Consider the following 16,353-nt stretch of genomic DNA (forward strand, 5'->3'; position numbering starts at 1 on the left):
TTTAGGTTAACAGTTAATCTGCGGAAGTTAATCTTCTGAAAGAAAAAAAGTTTATTTTGGTAATCGTAAATTAAAGTCTGACCGTTTACCTTCTCATTTGGAGTAACAGTCCTTCTCTATTGCACCTATATCACGAGAGAACATTGTGCAAAAATTAAGCCTTGCACCCTACTCAATAGCCCATTTCAGTTGAAACCACTTCAACATACTGTAATAAAAGTCTCATGCCAACTTATACAGAAGAAGAGTACTTTGTTCACATCCTAATTTATAAAATGAAAACCAAGTAAAAACAAGTCATGTAGACGCTAAGGTTGCTGATTAAATTTACAGTGAATATATATTTTTGTACTATTAAAGCATCAAATATTCTGTCAATGGACAAAAGCTCCAAATAATAAAAAATAAATGTAATAATGTGTGTAAATTTCTTTTGTCACCACAAGAGGGCGGCATTGACTTTCAGTTCACTTAAACAGTCACCCAAGGTTGCTTTCCTGAACAAGACGATGTTTAACTTTAGTCGATAGTTTTAGAATTCACTCGAAATACAATATAGAATCAATCAGATCATTATTACTACTATAAAAGTAACTCTCCATTGTTTTGCATGTTGTAGGTGGTTGAAACTGCCAATGCAACTACCGGGAACTGTCACAACAATGAAACCGCTGTGCCGGTGCCCAGCTATGACTCTCGACTCTACATGGTCTTCTTCTTGCCCTTCATCATCTTGTTGGTTTTCATCCGCAACCTCAAGTATTTGGCTCCTCTGTCGTTTGCAGCAAACATTTGCATGTGTGCCAGCCTGGTCCTCATATACTACTACTGTCTGACGGTAAGACACGGGAAACACACACTCAGAGTACAGTACATGTAATTTGTTGAAGTGTAGTAGCCTAAGACTGCAATTTGGTATTCAGTACATACAATACAATGAGTAATTTATAGCAATTTTCTGGAAACAAATGTCGCACGATTGGACTGTATGATGTTGACAAAAACTAAACAAAAAATACATTTAAATATTTCGTCTTTCTGTGATTATGTATTGTCATAAAACTTTTTTTTTTTTTGCTAAATAATATTGAAAAAATCTGAAATAATTTATTATATTAGAAATATAAGTTTTTTAAAGGTTTTTTTTGGATGGTTGTGCATCTACATAAAATTTAGCTTTAAATAAACTTATATTAAATATGAAGTTATATTAAATAAGCAAAAACAGATAATTAAAATCTGATTAGTAATTACTAAGGCTTTAGAAGATTTGTGTTTCAAATAAATGCTCTTATATCTCCAGTAAAAAAATAAAATAAAAAATACTTGAAATATGTAATTAACGTAAAAAATAAATAATTCTACTACAAAAGTTTACCAAAGAAAACTTTTATTAATATTTCATTATTATTAACTTTTTTTATTTCATAAATTTTCAGGAAAGGCAATTTAATAGTTTAGATAAACAAAACTTATTACTAATATAAAATATATTAAAATGAAAAAATAACTTTCATGTATTCATTCATTTTCTTTTCGGCTTAATTCCTAATCCGGTGTTGCCATGGCTGAATGAACTGCCAACTTATCCAGCATATGTTTTATGCAGCGGATGCCCTTCCAGCTGCAACCCATTACTGGAAGACACCCATATATTCTCATTTACACACATACACTGTTAAATTTATCTTACCCAATTCACCTGTACCGCATGTCTTTGGACTTGTGGGGGAAACCGGATCACCCGGAGGAAACCCACGCAAACGCGGACAAAACGTGCAAACTCCACACAGAAATGCCAACTGTCCCAGCCAAGGCTTGAACCAGCAACTCTCTTGCTGTGAGGCGAGAGCGCTACCGCAGTGCCCACTCTGTAACTTAGAATTATATAATTGTATATTTTATAGTTAGGGTAGAGCGGGGATGAAAGTACCATTTTTCATAAAAACCTAATTTTAAAAGATTAAAAAATAAAATAAAATATATTAAAATGATTTAAAAAAAAAAAAAAAAAAAGCTAATTAACTTGTAATTATATTATGGTGTATTTTTAATTATAAAAGTTATGGGAGAACGGGGACAAAGTACCATTTTTCATAAAAACCTATATTTAAAAGATAATTTTTTATCAGAAATATATTTTGCTGTGGTCACTAACTCACAAGAGTGGTCTATCAAGATCAGGTGTTGTTTGTTTCAATGTAGAACAACTCCAATATAACTTCACTTTGAAGAAAAGTTGCGCCTTGTTACTTTTGATGTCATCAGCAGGGACGAAAGTAACACACGGGTGGGTCAAAAGTGACAATATTTGCTAGATTTCCTGGTTTAATCTTGTTTATTGTAAATATTTCAGACTATGATCTTGTTAACTGCAAACATATTTTGTCTTTAATTTTGAAAAAAAAGAGATTAAACTGCATTTTCATTTTAAATTTCAGGGGCATAAATAATAGTGCTACTTTTGTCCCTACAGAAACTCTTACCATTTAAACCTGATTTACTTTTAAACTGAGAAACTCAGAGATTGCAAACTTAAGGATGTGTTATTACACTAAATAACTTGTAAATTAGTGTGACACTTGAAAAGAGTACCACAATTGTAATAATAATAAAAAAATAATCCCTATAAGTATAAGTTTTTTTTAAAGATTTTTTAATGGTTATTAATCTACATAAAATATAATTTTATATAAACAAATATTATATAAACATAAAGAAAAATAGAGAAAATAGAACAAAAATACAAATGAAATAGACAGTGCTTTGTTTTATGGTTTTGTAAGGACTCTTAATGTATTCATAACACAAAACAGCATTGCGGTAATCTTCAATGCTCATGTAAAATACAATTAATTTCAATTATTGCTAGAAATTTTTTTAATCTTGTGCTTGAATGCTCTAAATTAACTTAGAAATATTTACACAGTAACAGACCCTAAAATGTGCAAAAAAGGGACAAATGAGAAATAATTTATTATGCTGGAAATATAAGGTTTTTTTGTATGTTTGTGCATCTACATAAAATATAATTTTGTATGAACAATTTGAAAACAGAGAGTAAATAGAACAAAGATATAAATGTAGTAAACAGTGCTTGATTTTATTAATTAAAAGGGATTCTAAATGTATCTTGGAAAAATCATAATTAATAAAACACCTAATTAAATAAACTCCATTGTTAATAAACATAATAAATAAAACTCTTAATGTATACATAACACAAAATAGTATTGCATAATCTTTAATGCATATGTTAAATACAAATAATTTGAGAGATTATTGAATCTCGCACTTAAATGCTCTAAATTGACTCTAAATATTTACACAGTAACAGGCCTTAAAACATGTGCAATCATAAACTTCCATTCTATTATGGTTAAACTTTGCGGTTTATCCACAAATCACTTGTGACTGTGCACACCCTGCGATGAGACTATTGCAGATGTGCACATCACAGTGTTGATGTCAAAACAATAGACTGTGCAACCCTATCGTACAGTGTGAAAAATTGCAGTGCTAAGAGGAAAAAAATAGATAATGGTACAATTACACAATAATAAATCTTTTAACCCGTTTACAGGCATCACAACCACTTGGTTGGTTTTTTGTCCATAGCTTATCATTATAATTATTTTTAAATGCATAAAGTGATGTCAGTACATAATTCAATTCAATCCAATTCAATAATTCAATTCCAGACTTTTTTTTTTTAAGACGGATCTGCTAAAAAGATGCACAAAAACTATATTATGAATTCACATTTATAGTTTACGAAGAGACTATAACCTTACCGTTTTTTTGAAGTGTTTGCATTTTCAGTACCCCAAAAAGTTGCTGTTGTGTGATATAAAGATAGCTCACCCCATGCAATCAAATTTTGTCATCATTTACTCACGCTTCACTTTTAAAAACCCATTTTAGAGGATAGATGAATTGTATCAAGTCATTCAGCTTGAGAGGATACATTCCTTGAAACCAAAATCAAATTGTAGGGCAACCTTTTCTGGATTTCCTCAAAACTGATTAGTGTTATACTAAAGATTTAGTGGAACAATTGCTCATACTCTGATAATTACATTTGAACATTGGGATTGCATTGATTCGTATACCCCCTTTTAATATTTATTTACTTTAATTTTTAAATTCATTTATTTCTATTTTTTGATCTATTGCTGGGCTTGCTATGTTTATACCAGAGGATTTCCCTTGTATTGTTTTTGTATTTAAAAAAAAAAAAAAAAAGGTTAAATAAAATCTATTGAAAATAATCAAAGTAATTTAAAAAAAAACTATTTTTGAACACAAAAGAAGATATTTTTTTATTTAAAATATGTTTATCGGAATCCATTATAATTTTTTTTTCTGCTGTTGAAGTCAGTGGGCAATCCTAGCAACCAGCATTCTTAAAATATCTACTTTTGTGTTTGACAGAAAAAGAAACTAATTAAAACAGATCCTCACAAATTCTTTAACATGAACACTATCCAGAACTGAAAAGGAAAAATGTATAAAGTTGACAACAGTTATAGTGTCATTTAAACATTTATTGAATTATGCACATTATAACTTGTATTGCTTATTATAACTTTTAACAACCTTAAAACTCACTACATTATGCATGATTATAATTCATATTATTAAATTAGTTCCTTTGAAAAGTCACAACACAATTTAGATTAAATTGTGGCTTACCAGAACATTATTTGGCTAAATATTTTAAAAGGATTGTCAGAAAATGATTAATAGTTTCCAAAGAAAGTAATAAAGTAAATAATAATAATAATAATAATAATAATAGTAGTAGTAGTAGTAGTAATAACAAAAACATTTTTGATAGATAGATAGATTGATAGATTGACAGATTGATAGATATTTGGATTTGAACCTTAAATCAAAGACCTTTTTTATTATTATGAATAATAATTTACTATTAATGCTTAAAAACAGAGCACAGAACAATACAAATACAAAAAGGCAAGAAAAGAAAAAAAAGGTCAGAGATGTACAAATACTAAATATAAATAAGACAAACAAATATACGTATAAGTCTGCATACTAAGGGTAAAGGCCGTGTGGAATTACAGAATCTTGAAGGTTTCAAGTAAAGAAAAGTTTTTGGTAATGGCTATTTTATTAGCTGTGTTGTTCATAAAATGTTGTAATTATATTAGCATAGCAGGATAAAAAGAGTTTTTGATTAATAAATTTGCATCTGTAAAAATGGTACCTTGTAAATATTATCAGAAGATTAATAACATAGGCTTCCTTTTCTATTCTTTTGTTAGTTTAAAAATCCAAAAATATCATGTTGGTATTCTAAACGAAAGTTTGGCAATATTTTGTCACTATGAATTTGGAGATACCGCACCATAATTTCTTTCAGAACTGACAATTTCAAAATATACGTGGCACTGTTTCTGACTGTGACCAATAAAATGATTATTTTGTTACCACTTTTTAAGGTATAATGCTTAAGCAACACTATATGTGTCATTAAAAAATGCATTGCTTAACAGACTATTAAACCAACTGCTTTTTAGTTATTATAACATTTTTCTAGCAAAACATTTTTAAAAGGTTCAAAAGGATACCAACTATAGATAATCAGTCCCAAGCAATCGTCAGGACCAAGCTTTTTCCTTTCTGGCTGCTGATTGAGCCTCAGATGTTATGGATGAAGAGTTAAGCGCCAATGACAGGTTTCAGGGTTGTTTTATAAAGCCCATTTCCTATTGAACAGCTTTAAATGCTTTAAATCAGAACCTCCATCTGTAATCAGCCAGGCTGCTGCTGAGAAACCAGCGAGTGGGTAACAATTTTTCAGTCAGGAAAGAAGATTTGTCATGGTGGAAACAGCAAGAGGAAGTTGGCTGAAGATTGCAAATTGGTTTACTGTTCGCAAAACATTTTTTGTGAAGAGTCAAGAGTTTCAAGTGCGCTTACAGGGCTGTCAAAAGAACACATAATCTTTCCTCTCAGTGCTTCTTGAACCAGCACACAACGCATTATGAGTTTACTGTAAATTCAGTGTTTTATGATTTCACTTGCACAGCATTTGTACTCCAAAAACTCTGCTTATACAGTGTAGTGTGTCAGTAGTTGGAGACTTTTTTTTTTTTTTAAGTTTTGCCAAATTATCATGAAAGGTACAATGTGTTGTGAATAGGAAATATTCAATACTTACTATTTAACTGTGCAGTAATTAAAATATAAATCTATATTACAGTTTAACATTTTTGAATAAGTTTTTATAGCAACTGTGCATTAAATAAGCAAAAACAGACATTAAAATCTGATCATGCTTTAGAAGATTTGTGTTTCAAGTTAATGCTGTTATTTCTCACTTAAAAAAAATTAAATATGTTATTAACGTTAAGAAGTACAGTAACAAGTCAACTTATTTTATTTCAACTAATTTCCGAGAAAGGTATTATAATAATTAGTCTAGATCAGATTTGCCCAAACTTGGTCCTGGAGGGCCGGTGTACTGCATATTTTAGTTCCAACCCCCATTAAATCCCAATTGAGGGAATTTGGAGCTAAACTATGCAGGACACCGGCAAAAAATTGAAACAGATGTTTTGAATAGTTTGTTTGTCAATTTGTAATTCATGTGAACTGTTAATTGCTTTTTGTTTGTTGTCTATTAGATCCATGTGACTTGTATACTGCCTAATCTTGGCCATGACGCTCTTGTAAAACGGATTTTTAATGTCAATGTGTCTTTCCTGGTAAAGTGAAGGTTATAATAAAAATATAATAACTTTTGTACCACATTACTTTCATCCCCGGTCTCTCCTACTCAATTTTATTAAAATTATGGAAACACTTTATTTTACAGTCCGTTTACTCATGTGCATAATATGTGTTTATTAACTAATTATGAAATAATAATTGTTGATCTATACATGAGCTATAGATAATAACCAAGTATGAACCCTAAACCTTGCTTTAAACTTAGCCTTACTTTTTAAAAACCTAAAAAAGAAATGTATCATGGCATCCACTAAAACATTAGTCAACAAAACTAAAAAGACAAAAAAAAATCATACTGCAGTGCACAACAGAATTATATGTACGCATGTGCATTTATAGCTGTGTGTGTTTGTAGCAAAATAGAAGCATTTTGATGATCTGACTTTTTCAATCCACTATAAATTCATGTAAACATTTTTTGAAATATTTGCTATGTCTCACAGACTGTCAGGCATTATTTTTTCTCCTTTTGCTTTGCATTGTCAGAATATTCCAAACCCCATCAACCTCCCGCTGGCAGGAAGAGGAGCTGACTATCCGCTTTTCTTTGGAACCGCAATATTCGCCTTTGAGGGAATTGGAGTTGTAAGTTGTTCCCTTGCTCTGATATGTGTGTCACTTCAGAAATGTTGAAAAACATGGTTTCTTACTCAGTTTTCATCATCTACAGGTGCTTCCACTTGAGAATAAGATGCAGAATCCCAGAAACTTCACCAAGGTTCTGTATCTTGGCATGGGCATCGTCACATTCCTCTACATCTCTCTGGGAACCATCGGCTATATTGGCTTCGGAGAAGAAATTCGGGGCAGCATCACGTTAAACCTACCGTTGTGCTGGTGAGCATTGGATCTTTAAGTTAGTCATCGAATCAAATCAAGTCTTTGATTACTCAGATTGTTGCTCTTGAGATGAACAATTAATCTGTGCAGGTCAAAGGGAAAGTTCACCAAAAAAAATCCTTACAATTTCTTTACACTCAAGTGGTTGAGTAAATGATGAGAGAATTGTATTTTGGGGTAAACAATCACTTTAATTTATAATAAAAAAATGTTTTGTATTGTGTTATGCACTGTCTAGCACAGGGGTCATCAATCTCGTTCCTGGAGGTCCGGTGCTCTGCAGGGTTTAGCTCCAACTTGCCTCAACACACCTGCCTGGGTGTTTCAAGTATACCTAAGACCTTGATTAGCTTGTTCAGGTGTGTTTAAATAGGGTTGGAGCTAAAATCTGCTGGACACCGGACCTCCAGGAACAAGTTTGTTGATCCCTGGTCTAGGAACATGAAAGACAAGACAAATAAAATATAAAATCCTTAGCTATTGGGGTTTTGAATTTAGGAGCTGGCAAGGCCAAAATTAGGCATAGCAGAGAGTCAGAACCATAGGGTTGTAAAACTTGTTATCATTAATCAAAATCTGGAGGAAAGAAATTCTGCTCTGGAAAGGATGTATTCAGTGTAGGTGATGTTAGTTTGACAACTTGGCGTTGATACCTTTTTCTATTACTATTAAGTTACTTTTTGCAAGTGAAAATGCTATTGCTAAAGGAAAACTCTGCCCCTTATTCAGCATTTTGTTTCAGATGGAAACGGGTGACTATAATGAAGTCATAAGGAATTTCCGGTTTATGGCAAATTTATACAGATATATTCAGTATTACCAGGGTGTGAATTACAGGGGTTTTTGGGGGGTATTGAACCCCCTATTTAAAGCTTGATCCCCCTTGAAGGATGTCAAAACAACATGAATGAGGGGTCAGTCCCCAGTCTCTAAATAGTGAGAAATGGTTTGCTTTGATCTGGGTCTTAAATAATAGTGATTATTAAATCAGTTTCTTTTCAGTTTAGTCCCTTTATTAATCTGTGGTCGCCACAGCGAAATTAACCATCAGCTTATCTAGCATATATTTGACACAGCGAATGCCCTTCCAGCTGCAACCCATCACTGGAAAACACTCATACACCTCTCTCACACACATACACTAAGGACAGTTTAGCTTACCCAGTGCACTTACTGTATGCTGCATGTCTTTGGACTGTGGGGAAAACTGGAGCACCTAGAGGAAATGAGAAATGCCAACTGAGCCAGCCGAGGCTTGAACCAGTCACCTTCTTGCTGTGAGGCAACAGCAATACCAACTGCACCACTATGCCACCCTTAAGTAGTAATATTAATAATTAAATGAATATATAATATAATCACATTTGAGTTCACCTATGACGTTTTATACCATTGTAAATGCATAATCGCACCAGTCTATGCAAACTAGGGTCAAGTTACAGCATGGCTAGACCACCGATGTACATCGTACAGTAAGTGTTCACAAGACAATTTTTTGGTAAAATAGGTGTTTGTTTCAACAAAAAGCCTAAAGTAAAGTCAAATTAGGAACATAGTTTGTATAGTTTGACCTACAGTAACCTCTGAAATGGCTAATCAGAGGATAGTGTAGGTCAGAATATACTAAATATCCCACAAACACTGAAAAACGTAAATATGCTTCATTAATAAATTAGAGATAATTTAGTTAAGTGCATACATTTGATTCACTGAAGCATTACACAAACTGATATTTTACTGAAAATGTTGACCACCCTGATCGTCAATGTATAATTCACACCTTGAGTATAGCTCTTATACATGTATGCCTGAAACCCACCATAAAGTAAAATACAGAAAGAAGAAAAAAGAAAGAGAAAAAGAGAGGGAGAAATAATAAAGTTTTGTTCAGGATTTTTTTTTCCATTTTTGTAAATAATAATATTTAGCAAGGACACATAAATGACCAAAAGTGACAGTAAATATGTTTATATTGTCACAAAACTGTTCTATTTTAAAAAGCATTCTAAAAGCATGATTTCTGAATGATTATTTGAAGCTGAATTTTGGAGCAATACAGCTGATCACCAGAATATAATATAAACACCATTATATTGGAAAATATATGAAAGTAATACGAGTGAAATGTTTATATATTTGTTTGTTTGTTTGCCTAAACTCTAACTCTACTTTCATTTCTTTGCTAGCTCTATACACCGAATTGCCGATATTTTAGAAAGTTTTAAGATTTAGGGTTTGTTTGTATCAGTCATATACTGTAGAGATGAAGCAGTTTGAATGAGTCAGTGCCCTGACAACAACAAAAAAGCTGACCCACAAACTACTTTGAAAGTGGGAACAGGCCCAAATCCAGCCATTAGAGTTTGTCAGCAGGGACCAGTGATGTGGAATGAGAAGCTGTGGGCTCCATGCACAATCACAGAGGTGTCAGTCTTCTGCTGCTGTTAACGGCAGTGCAGTGATTGATGTGTCACTACAGAGACCAAAACGCTCTTTCAAGAGCATTCGTGATTATTACAGATATCAGTGATACCTCTGTGATACTTTTATTTGTAATCTATTCCTTTTATGCTTCTCATTTTCTTTACCTTTATGATTTTGACATCAATAGCTTGAGAAATAAGAAAGGTATGCGATGTCTGTCTGTTCTGCAGGTTATATCAGATTGTGAAGCTGCTTTACTCTTTTGGTATCTACATCACCTACGCGCTGCAGTTTTACGTGTCAGCAGAAATCCTGATCCCGCCAGCGGTGGCGCGATGTGGTCCCAGATGGGCATTGATGGTAGACCTCAGCATCCGCGTGGCTCTTGTAGGCCTCACATGTGAGTCGAACTACAGCAAATACAAAACTAAAGCTTTTTTCACACACACAATCAAATTTAGTGTTCTACATTTGCATACCTGTGTCCACAGGGGGGTGTTATCCCTTATTTTTACATCTCAATGTTGACAGGTATGGAATAGATTAGTTTAGCCTATTAAAACTAATACCAGATATTGAACCCAATTATCAAGTTTCATTCACTTTTTCATTACTTTATAATATAAATATAAACCTACACTGATTCTGATTAAAATTACCATAGTTATTTAATGAAGAGCTGGGAATAAATCCCTTATTTTTATATTTTCTTTAAAAAAAAATTATTAACATTGAGTAACACAGGTGTCACTTTAAGACCTTCAGATCTATAATGACAAGCATTTGATTTACTTTTCTAACTGTTTGTGCAAATTTAAAACACAATCAGCTGTGATTATGCTAAAGCATGCCATGTTTGATTTGGACATGTGATGTATTTGTCTGTTTATTTTTGCTCCTCTTCAAATTGCATGTACCGTATTACTCTTTTTATTCTTCATATCATTACGAAGTGCTTTCCACAGTCACATACAGTTATGTGAATTAAATTATGTGAATTCAGAGGTTGCATAGGAAGGGTGACGGTGCATGGCTTCAATGCAAAAGAAGGGAATGCTGCTCTTGTACCAATAAGTTAAAAACATTTCAAACAAACAAACAAACACAAAAGCATAAGCGAATAAAATCAAAAGCATAATTTTCTTGAGCAACTCTTGTAAATTACATTTTACATTATATTTGAGAGCAAACCCCCCCCCCCCCCCCCCCCCCCCCCCGGTGGTTTCTTGGTACTATTTGATTAGCAGGGCTTTCAAACTTATTTTCACTGAGAGCGTTCACTTTTACTACTCCTTGGCATACTGTTCAAATAATTGTCTCTCTTTATCTCATTGTACCATATTAAAGTAACTAGATACATACATGTACCTGGATAAATGTAAAATAGATGTTAATTTTCTGGGTTTTTTTGACATGAGTCATTTTATTAGTTTAAGAAGCTCACATTTATCAAATAAAAAAATAACAAAGACAAATATCATCAGACACCAGTCATTATCTTTCTCTGAAACTCTATCACATTTGAGAGAAGCAGAACTGTGAACAACAAATAATTTTGAATGGGTCACAAAAGAAACTACTAGCATTATGGGAGATGTAGTTTTAGTCAATATACAACATAAAGCAACATGGGCTTTTATCATAATGCTGGGTTTGCACCACATTACTCAGTCTAGAGTATTCCCAGGATGCTTTTCACCTCGTACAGTTTTTTTGATAGAGTTGAATATTTTGCATATCGCAAGATGATTGAAGCATTTTTTGTGTGTTTGCGAAAAATGCATCTTGCATTCAACATCATTTGTGCTACCCAGTTTGCGTTGTATGTTACTCACTTGCAAGAATACTTAAATTTGCATTTGATGTGAATCATATGCTTTCGTCAGCCAAATGAAATGAAATGGTGTGCCAGATTTGGCCCATGGGCCTTGAGGTTGACGCATGTGGTGTATAGTGAGGATTGGCTTTGTGTAAAAGATGTTACTGCCACCTTTCATAGAAAGATTACAAATATGGGGAAAATATTTTAACAGAATGCAGGATAGAATGGTAAATTACAGAATCCCTGGAAAATAGGAGGGTTGACAGGTATGCATTTGAGGGTGAGTGCAAATACAAGCATTGCAAGCTAGAAAGTTTCCTCTTTATCTTTTGTCCTTTTCTGTTCAGAAGGTTTGAGTGAATTAAAATGATGTTGTACTATTTAAAATTAAAGCTGCTAGCGTTTTTTTATGTCCTCACATTCATCAAGACAGAAATGGGTATCTGTGTCACATTCACACCCGATTCAGACTCAACCTGAAATGACTTGGCAAAAATGACTCTAAAGTTTTTCTTTGCTATCCAAGAGGAACATGTTTTTATTTGTAGGCTATGCAGTGGTTTTAAGTGGGCCGTTGCTCATCGGTATGCAGTATCAGCGGTTTTATCAGATTCACTTTGTTTTGCACGTGAGAATCCCTGCTGCATTTCTCTTGTGTACATTTTCTTCACTTTTGAGCAAACACGCTGGGCCTCAGTTGCTGATTTTCCCTCTCATGGTTCCTGCAATGATCCAGTTATGCAGCTGTGCATCATGATTTATGGTTGTGATTCAGTAAACATGACAAAAATCATAACATGAGAGAAACAGAGACCGAATTAAAGTTTTTGAAAAGTTTATTGAAAATAATCTATAGTTTACTAAAAATAACAAATAACATGGTTAGTTAAATTTTGTTGATATTTTAGTAATATTGTGGTTCTACAATCAACAAAAGCTTGATTGCTACTTTTTGCTATTGTAAATTCATAGTTAAATTATGCTAGAGATGCAGTTTTTTCTTGGAAGGTCTCATATAAATTTTTTAATGTATTTTTGTATTAAAATTTACATGAACCAAACAATATACAGTAGTCATTACTTCTGGAAAAACATGTTAATATAAGTAACATGTATTTTAACATCAGGTAACAAAGGGGCATGGACAATGTTTTGTTGGTTTTCTTTATTTTTAGTTTTTTAGTTACACTGTCAAAAAAAAAAGTAAATTAACGGCAGTTAAATAATAGAAATTTACTGTAAAATACCGAATATTAAATTGGTAGATAATTTCTGAAATTTAACTTCCGCTATTTTACAGCACATTTCTGTTAGTTAACTGCCATTTTTGCAGTATTTTTTGCTATTTAACAGCCGTTATTTTACAGTAAATCTCTGTTATTTAACGGCGGGGGGGTTTTCCTGCACCCCGGCTGCCAGAAAAGAAACGTGAAATAATTTTTTAAACATTTTTTTATTTACAGTGTATGTAACTGGATATTTAATAAATGTTTCAATTAAAATATTGTGCACACACACATAGATAATGCACAGGTAGCTCCAGTCAGTTTTGATCACCATTCGAAATATAGGTATTTAAACATTAGTAGTAACCATTGCAACTCAATGGCAAGGAAAACAGTACTTTAGTTTTTATATCATGAAAGAAAAACACACGAAAGAGAAAAGCACAGGGAGAAGAACTCGGTTATGGAGAAATTCTCGTTTTAATTGATGACTACAATTAACACAAAACACTCCTTGAAAGAAAATTTAAATCTTCTTCTTTCACAAACCGAAAAACAATGCAAGATTTTGGAGGGGGAAAAGGCTGTGAGTAGAAGTAGATCATTCTATATTATCATATCTAAATGTAAACTAATCTCAATGTTGTTTCTTTTCTACTATTTTACATGGGGGGAGGCTGCCGTAAATATGGAATGTAGCGTTACGTTTAAACGTAAAGTTCAGTGGAGCAACACAGAAATATTTAGTATTGCGCAAGTTGCAACTTTGTGTCCCTAAGTCACAACTAGGCTACGTTTTAACTTGCGCACTGCTGGTGCAACTGGCCCCTGTCAATTAGATCCTGTTCACACTAATATGTTTCAGTTTTAAAACGGTGTTTTGTACGAAAATGATCCATGTTCACACTGGCGTTTCACCTAGCGTTTATGAAAAAACCACAGTCCACACTAAATCGCTAAAAATGCACATCACGTGATGGCACACACACTCTGGCATGTGCTGCAGCATATGCAGACGTCTGAGCTCCAGGCAGTCAGCGGGTGCTTTAAGCATACCTCCCCAGATAAGAATTGTGCACGTCGGACAGTTCATTAAGGATCTTCCGCTGGATCTCATCTCACTATAGTTGTTAAACGTGATATTAATTAATCTTCTCTCTATCTAATGACTCTTTTGTCTTTTAAATCTATTACTTGTTCTCATGTAACAGGTTTTGGCTGAGAGCAAAGATAAATTAATATATTAATTAATGTAACCACGTACACTGATTCTGCACATTTGACTGATTGTTTGTCTTTATTTTCTATATTGTATAGACTTATTGTAAATTATACATTTATAATGGTCATTGTTAATTATTAAAACTGATATTCAGCAAAAGAGAGGGTATGTTTCATATTTTTCGAAGAAAATGAAAGAAGGCAGTTATTTTATAGGCTCCTTTTTGTTATAAAAATGCATACAGTGAAGATGATAGTCAAATAAATGTGGACCTACACGAGTGTCTTTTAAGTTGTTAATATCAAAATGAAAATAGGCAGTTCCTCATATGATGTTTTTTTTATTTTATTGTTAAGATAGTGAAACAACGTAGCCATGGTGATGTGAATGAGGTTATAAAGTACACTGTTCCCTTTGAAGATTTACCCAACGTGTCCTCTGGAGTTTGTTTTCCATATCAAACTTGCAAAGTCTTAAAGGAAAGGGTGCAAGACTGAACTTTGTGGACTTATTATTGAGGGAAAAGCCCCAATCAGAGAGGCGAACGTCTGCAGCCATGCCTTTAGATGTCTTCATTTCCCACTGACATGGAGAAGCAGCGTTTTAAAACCAAAATCTTTTCAGCGTTTTCAAAAATGCTCCATTTTCGGGGCTCGAAAACTCTGGGGCTACTAATGTGGCTCTCACAGCCACATAACCATTGCATATCACTATGCTGAATGATTTCAGTTACTTCACATACTATCAAAAATGAAATCAAAACAAAGCAAAACAGAAGACTTTGGATGTGATGTTTGTGAATCTGCTACCAAAGACAATAGAATTAAAGCCTTTCAGGGACTTTGGTACAACAAATAGGAGCAGTTGGAGGACAAAATCCTGAGAAATATCTTTAACAGTGTTTCATTCAAAAAGCCTATAGTACAAAGATCATTCATAATAAATAAAAAATAAGAATAGTGTGTTGTGATTTAATGGATTTTCATGTGACTTCAGCGATCTCTAAACCAAATCCATCAACCGTTGGGCCACTTGCGTCAAAAGTCAGAAGTGTTCTCAACGACTCATTTGCTTTTGCACGCGCTCATGCGTGTGTCAAACCGTCTCCTTTTCACCGCAGCTCAAGGTTGTTCAGGCACTTCACAGAGCATTTGTCATTGTTAACCGAAGTCTATTTTTGCCTTTTGTCACTTTTTTCTTTTTCTGAAATAAGCTGGACCTTGAGCACAACAGAGAATGTTTTCCACATGTGACTCAGATATTCGGATGGGGTGCAGGAAATAAATGAGCTCTGTGTTTCGCAGAAAGTGGTCAGTCAGCTACTGAACATGAGCATGTGCCTCTTTTGCCTGAAGATGAAAGCAATCATGCCTCCTTTTAAAATAGCAATTGAATGGGACACATCCTCAACCAAACCACTCTGCTTTTAGCACGTGTCTACATCCCAGGCCTTTAAATATATTGTTAGGAATATCTGAGATTGGTCTTTTTTTAGCAGTTGTATTGATTTCCCTTCTAAGCGGAGGTTGTTAATTCCTGCGTGACACGTGAGTTGTGATCTCACATGAGCAGAGGTGGGGGTTTTTTTCTTTTTTTTTTTTTTTTTTACTCCTGTAGCGTTCTCTTCACTAGGAGGCAGTCTTGAACGCTCTTTCAGCCTATTAATCTTCATCTACTTTACTTAGGCTTAAGTGTCACATTGGGACTAAACATGTAGAATACATATTCATGCATATGGTTAACCTTTGTTTTCATAATTAATCATTTTCTGTCATTTCTTACAATACGTTTTGGAATTGTGTGTGTGTGTGTGTGTGTGTGTGTGTGTGTGTGTGTGTGTGTGTGTGTGTGTGTGTGTGTGTGTGTGTGTGTGTGTGTGTGTGTGTGTGTGTGTGTGTGTGTGTGTGTGTGTGTGTGTGTGTGTGTGTGTGTGTGAGAGAGAGAGACAGATTAAAAGTGAAAAAGTAGAGAAAAGCACGCACAGAGTTCTTTGATTCTGTTTATGTGATTTTTATGCTTGTTAAGGCTACTTGATAAACAGAATGTTCTAATGTTGTAAA

General features: G+C 33.5%; 1 protein-coding gene across 7 annotated transcripts in view; it reads left to right on the forward strand.

Moving 5' to 3' along the window:
• Positions 1-16,353, forward strand: part of slc36a1 (solute carrier family 36 member 1) — a 146,441-nt gene that overhangs the window by 31,717 nt on the left and 98,371 nt on the right. For 6 of the 7 annotated variants that reach the window (XR_012389768.1, XM_073921867.1, XM_073921868.1 and 3 more), the window contains exons 8-11: positions 620-838; positions 7,246-7,344; positions 7,430-7,596; positions 10,254-10,423. Coding sequence is in view for 6 of the 7 variants with exons in the window: in XM_073921867.1 (XP_073777968.1) it covers positions 620-838; positions 7,246-7,344; positions 7,430-7,596; positions 10,254-10,423 (655 nt within the window). In the remaining variant the exon portion in view is untranslated. Of the gene's footprint in view, positions 1-619; positions 839-7,245; positions 7,345-7,429; positions 7,597-10,253; positions 11,511-16,353 lie in introns of those variants that run through there. The other variant, XM_021481161.3, reaches the window with a different exon arrangement.

The sequence above is a fragment of the Danio rerio genome, chromosome 14 (assembly GCF_049306965.1).
Source record: "Danio rerio strain Tuebingen ecotype United States chromosome 14, GRCz12tu, whole genome shotgun sequence".
NCBI lineage: Eukaryota > Metazoa > Chordata > Actinopteri > Cypriniformes > Danionidae > Danio > Danio rerio.